Genomic DNA, 6,000 nt, shown 5'->3' with positions numbered 1-6,000 from the left:
CCCCCCCCCCCCCCCCCCCATCCCGCACCACGGGGGGGTCGGGCAGACCCCACTTCACCCCACTCCAACCCCAATGCCATCACAGCCCCTTCCCCAAAGCACATGGCTCCCACACCCCAGAACCCCATAGAGCATCCCCAGTGCCACCAGTGATGGGTTCAGACTGGGGATGCTGGGGGGTTGGCGCTCCTACGGATGTGCAATGCTGTTCCTTCCCACTCCCCCCCCCTCGGTTTCACCCCCTCCATTGGTAATGAGGAGACAGAGCAGATGCTGCCTGCGTTTCATCTTAGGTAACGGGTCCAGGGAGCTGCTCCACTGCCCGTCCCCATTTCTGTAGGGCACTGGAGCAGAGGGATTTTGGGGCACCCCCAAGGCAGGGGGCTGGCAGGGAATGCTCCCCCCATCACGGGGCCGGTGATGCTGTGGGAGGGAGAGGGAACCACCACAAAGGGTTTGGCTGCTGGGGGGGCACAGGCAGCACGGAGCCGCGGGACGGGACAGGGGGAAGCCCTGCATGAGGCATCCCGGGGGCCTCGAGAACTTGGGGGGGCTCTGGGACCCACAGGACAGAAGCGCTGGGTACCTGCGGCTGCTGGCAGCCCCCAACCACACCCTGCTGCTGCAAGGCACGGTGGGAAAATCCCTGTGCCAAAACATCTCTGAGATCTTGGGGCTGGAGGGGAGGCAGGGAGCCTGTGGGCACAGATGGCACAGCCCACACTGCTGGGGTGACACAGGACTAGGGGGACGCAGCCATGGGGACACAGCCCTTCACCTGGCCGTGGCACGGGGGTCTCCTGCAGCGCAGACCCCCTCCCCACCCACCTCCCTACGACGACCATTCCCCCGTAACAAACCCTCTCCCCGTGCCCTACAGGTTTGACACCGCACTGCACGCATCCGCTGCCCCCCCCCCGGGAGCCCCAGGACCCCTCCCCGACGCCCAAACCCCGACGGCATCCCCCAGCCCGGGTGCAGCGCTCCTCGCACCCCATCCTTCTGCCCCCCACCCTTCACCCCGTAGGGGTCCCACTCCCCTCTCCAGCCCGGGGGGGGGCCGTGCTGGGGCGGGGGATGGGTTCCGAGGGGTGGTGTTGGGGAGGGTCTGGGGACGTGTGACTCTCGACAGATGGACGACAGCGACGGTGGCACCTCGGCCGGCTGGAGCCGAGCGCCGCGGTTCAGCGCTCGCAGGGAAACGGGCTAAATTTAGCCGCTTCCCTCGGTGCCAGCTTTGTTCCCCCGCCCCGCTGAGCCGGCGCGGGAGGCAGCAGCCGGCCCGGCCCCCCTCCCTCGGCCCCCTGCCCAACGGGGGGGGGTGACGGGGACACCCCAACCCCCGGCCTTTGGGTGCCGGGTGCTGCAGCCGGGGTTCCGCAGGCGTGACCCCACGCGGCGCCATCCCGGTGCCACGCAGCTCCGCGCGCCCCCCGCCCCGCGTGCCGCCCGTGCCCCTCCCCCCCCCCCGCGCTCCCGCTTATAGCCCAGCATGACTCACGGTCCCTGCCCCGCGCCCGGCCACGCCGGGTCAAATCACACCGCGCCACCTTCGCGGAAACCCCTCGGCCTCGGCGAGGGCTTTGGGGGACAAAACTCCCCCTTCTCCCTCTCACCCCCCCCTCCCCTCCCCATCTCCCCCACGCAGCTGCGGGGCCGCGGAGCGTTGCGGGTTAACGGCGAGCGGGGCCGGGATGCTGCGAGGCCGGCAACATTTGGAAGGCGCCAGATGGACGCGTGCCCGCGCCCAGGGCTCGGACGGCACGGCCGATGTCCCCCAGCACCGGGCCCGGGGGCCGCCCGCAGCACGAGGGGGGGCGCGAGGGGCCGGGGGGCACCGGGCGGGACCCAGAGGGCGGCGGGACGCCCGCACCCACCCGCATCCACCCGCACGCCCCGTGGCGCTGCGGAGCTCCGAAGCGCTCGGCACCACGGGGGGAGGCAGGGAGCCAGGTGTGCCGGGTCACCCCGCCGCCCCCCCGCGGCCCCACGGGGAGCAGCCAGGTGTGTGCGGCCCCGGTGGGGCCGGGGGTCCATAACGGGGTGGGGGGGGGGGGGGGGGGGGGGAGAGCCGCCAGTTGCCTCCCTCGGCCAATTTTAGAAACTGGCCAGACAAGAAAGGCAGAGGGCCGGGCAGGATTTACGGCCGCGCTGGTGGCGGGGTGGTGTTTCTTCTTTTTATTTTTCTCTCTGAAGGTTTTTCTTTTCTTTTTTTTTTTTTCTTTCGGAGGCACAGAGGAGCGGAAGCTCCTGGCGCTGGGTTCCCGTTTCCTGGGAGATGTGGGGCAGCGCGGGGCAGAGCTGGAAGCGGGAGGCAGGGGGACGGCAGCGGGGCTGCGCGTGGCACAGGACAGGCGCACAGGTGCACACAGGCACACCAACGTGCAACACGGGGGCACGCAGGTATGAGCACACACTGAGGTGCACCCTCCCTCCCTGCACCCTGCTGGGCGCCCAGGCAGCACCCAATGCGTGGGGACCCCCCTTGCCCAAGGCCCAGCTGCCCACCTGCTGTATTCCTCTGGGCCGGGCTCTGAGCGCAGCAGGTGACCCTAAAATGCAATTAACCCTTTGATGATGATGATGATTACGATCGCTTTTCGAGCCTTCTCAGCACTAAGGCGGCTCGTCCTTGTAAAATCAGAGCATCAGCGCTGAGGGCGGAGGGCTGGGGTCTGGGGGGGGGGGGGGGAGGGAAACTGAGGCAGGGAGTGGGGTGACGCCCCCAAGCTGTGCCTGGGTGCATAAGGAACCCCCAGTGCACAGAGTGCCTGCGCAGGGCCCCGTGTCCCAGTGCCACCCCACCCAGGGACTGGGACAGAGGGGTGGCACGGGGTCAGGGTCAAGGTTAGGGTCGTGCCGTGGGGCTGAGCCCCGCAAGGATGGGAATGGGGCACCCTGCTCCTCATCCCGAGGGGCTCTGAGCATCACACCTCACACACCTCCATCCACGTGTGCGCCCCCCCCCCCCCTCCCCCCCTTCACTGGGAGCATTCCATTAAAATTGGAAGAACGCAACTTGCCGGCAGAGCCCCGGCGCGGATCGTACACAGCCTGTCACTCACACATCACTTTGTAGATGCCCATAAATTGCTTCATTACCTCTTCTAATTGAGGAGAACGCAGCTGCTGTGGGGCGGTGACGGAGCTCCTTCCCTTTGAAGGATGCCTCGCTCTCCAAAGACGGGTCCGGCACAGCCGCAGAGCCCCACACCATCCCAGTAACAACGACGGCACCGTGGGCACCGACGGCAAAACCTGCACCAAAACCACGGGCACGGGGCAGGAGGAGGGCGAGCAGCACGGGAAGCCCATCCTGGTGGGGAAACTGAGGCGCAGAGCCGGAACGCCGAGCCCTGCATTACGGCCCGAGGGGACTGCAGCGACGCGGGGACATCCCACAGGGCCGAAAGTCCCTCCAAAAGTCCCTGGGGAACTTCCCACCCCAGCGGAGGTGGCCGAGTTCTCACCAGCACGGTGACACCCGATGCCACCCCACGTCCCCATCCCCGGTGAGGGCGCAGCGCTGCGCCCCGGCCCTGCGTGGGCCCCCGGCTTTGTCTGGGAGGAGCAGCGGCTGCGGCTGGGCTCGGTCCCCTTGCAGGATACTGCAGAAGGATTTACTGTATTGCAGCTTGTGCTGGCTGCAGCCCAGCGCACAATAGATTAGCTGTAGCCCAGGGCAGCACGTTGCGGGGGAAGGAAGGTGGGACTCATTCGGATGCAGATTGCAGGGCGTTTGCTGCAGTATACTGCAGGATCCGGACCCCCGCCGCCCCGCTATGGGGCTGGCAGCAGTGGGGCTGTGAGGGACCCACGCGTCCCCACGCATCGCCGCCCCCTCCGAGAGCACCCGTGGCCGCGTTCCAAAGCGTCCCCACGGCTCGCTCTGCTGTCCCCACGTGTCCCCTGTCCCCGACCATGGGGCAAACGCTGGGTGTGGAGGGTCCCCTCCCCCCCCCCCCCGGCCCCCCGTGCCGGCACAAAGCTGGCGCAGGGAGGGACCGGTGACTGCAAGCAGCACTAATTGATCGCGATTAATTCAGCTCCTACCTCCCCGGGTGGCAGGGAGAGATGCTGAGACACAAACGCAGCCCACAGAGCTCCCAAAACGGGCTGCGCTCTCCCCCACGCACCCCTTCCCCCAAACCCGGGGGGACGAGCACCCATCCATCCCTGCCGCACCAATGGGGCGCCATGGGGTGCTGGGAGCCCAACTCCGCTGGGTGCCACCCCAAAGGTGTGGGGGACACAGGGTTGGGGCCGGGCCCTTGGGACCAATCTCTTTCCTCGGGGTGTTTTGAGGGAAGCTGGCAGAGGGGCTCTGTGTGGCTCATCTCCTGGTACCCCAAACCCTTGGGATGCAGGGATGGGGGCTGTGGGGATGGGGGATGGAAGGATGGGGGATGGAGGGATGGGGGATGTGGGGATGGGGGATGCAGGGATGAGAGATACTGGGATGGGGGACAAAGGGATGGGGAACATAGGGATGGGGGATGCAGGGATAGTGGGGATGTGGGACATAGGGATGGGGGATGCAAGGATGTGGAATTAAGGGTTGAATGGGGGATGAATGGATGGGAGGTGCAGGGATGGAGGATGTGGGGATGAGGGACAGAGGGATGGAGGATGAAGGGATGGGGAGTGTGGGGATGGGGGACGTGAGGATGGGGGATGTGAGGATAGGAGGTGCAGGGATGGGGAATTAAGGGGTGGGGGATGTGGGGATGGGGGACACGGGGATAGGGGATACGTGGATGCGGGATGAAGGGATGCAGGCATGGGGGATGCAGGGATTGGGGTGGAAGGGCTGGGGGATGTGGGGATGGGGAATATGGGGAGGTGATGCTCATGGGTACCAGAGGGGGGAACCGACAGCCTCACTGTGATGCCACAGCACCTTTGGCACCATCACAACACGCCACTCTCCTCCATCACCCAGCCCTGAGCTCCAAACCCCGAGCGCCTCCTTTTTTGGAGTGTCTGTGCGTGTCTGGTGCGGGGGGGATCGGAGAGGGGGGTATAAATCCAGTCCCCCCCCCCTCGCCACGGTCTGGCTTTCGGGGAGAGGGGGGGTGGGGGGGGGAAGACTTTGGAGCCTGCAAATTGAGGCACCATAATCCTATGTCGGATGCAGTTTCCACAGCAACAGCGGGTCAGAGGGCAGCGAGGGGAGCTGCTGCTGCGCCGGATTGCGGTTGTGCCGCAGCCCAAACAGCCGGCGGGGCGCGGGGCGAAGGCCGGGCGATGGTGGGGTGCGGGGGGCGCGGGCAAAGGCGGGGGGAGGCGGCGGGCAGCTCAGTGTGCTGCTGTCAGCAGAGATGTCACTAATTGTCTGCAGGAGCAGCAAAGTCTCGTTAACCCTTGGGCAGCCGGAGCGATGCCGCAGGGAGCGGCTGTCACCTGAGTGAGGTTGGGGATGTGGGGGTTTGGCTGGGGATGTGGGGTTCGGTGGCAGCTCTCCAAGCAGCTCGTGGGGTCACTGCTGGCCCCCCCCCCCCCCCCCCCCAACCCCTCAGGGGGCGTCTGTGGTTTGGGCACGTGGGCTCTGGATGTGCAGCAGTGCAGGGCTGAGGAGGAGAGCGGTGGTGAGCAGCAGGTGGGACAGGGCTGCGTCCCAGCCCTCCAGCCAAGGGGTGCAGCTCAATGGGGGGTGCCTTGGGTGAGCCCTGCACCTCGCTGCTGGGATGGGAAAACACCACAGTCACCACCCCCCCCAAAAAATGCCACCCCCACCATGCCACCCCACCCTGCTGTCCCCAAGGTCAGCTCACAGCAGGGATGAGCACCTTGGTAAGCATCCATAGGTGGGGAGACACAGGAATGGGGACAAAGCTGCGTTCCCACCTCACACAGCTACAGGGATGGGCGCCCTGGGCAGGTCCCTGCAGCATGGGGACTCTTCCATCCCCTCGTACTACAGGCTGGGGTTTCCTGAGCCTTGGGACATACATTGCTGCAATGCTCCCCGCTCCATCCCTGCGTGCCAGGTCAGCGCTG

The 6,000-nt window shown here is 66.7% G+C and overlaps 1 protein-coding gene across 2 annotated transcripts in view; it reads right to left on the bottom strand.

Moving 5' to 3' along the window:
• AHDC1 (AT-hook DNA binding motif containing 1) overlaps nt 1-6,000 on the bottom strand; it is a 40,235-nt gene that overhangs the window by 9,366 nt on the left and 24,869 nt on the right. Inside the window, exon 1 of one of the 2 annotated variants that reach the window (XM_042892843.1) lies at nt 3,103-3,863. The exons of the other annotated variant lie outside the window; for it this stretch is intronic. Coding sequence (XP_042748777.1) covers nt 3,103-3,217 — 115 coding nt within the window. The 5' untranslated portion in view covers nt 3,218-3,863. Of the gene's footprint in view, nt 1-3,102; nt 3,864-6,000 lie in introns of those variants that run through there. 2 annotated transcript variants of the gene reach the window in all.

Source organism: Lagopus leucura, unplaced genomic scaffold (genome assembly GCF_019238085.1).
Source record: "Lagopus leucura isolate 7727_CA_CO unplaced genomic scaffold, USGS_WTPT01 136-15_obj-0_obj, whole genome shotgun sequence".
In the NCBI taxonomy this organism is placed as follows: Eukaryota; Metazoa; Chordata; class Aves; order Galliformes; family Phasianidae; genus Lagopus; species Lagopus leucura.
Note: the sequence above shows the minus strand (reverse complement) of the source record. Positions and strands in the feature narration are given on the sequence as shown.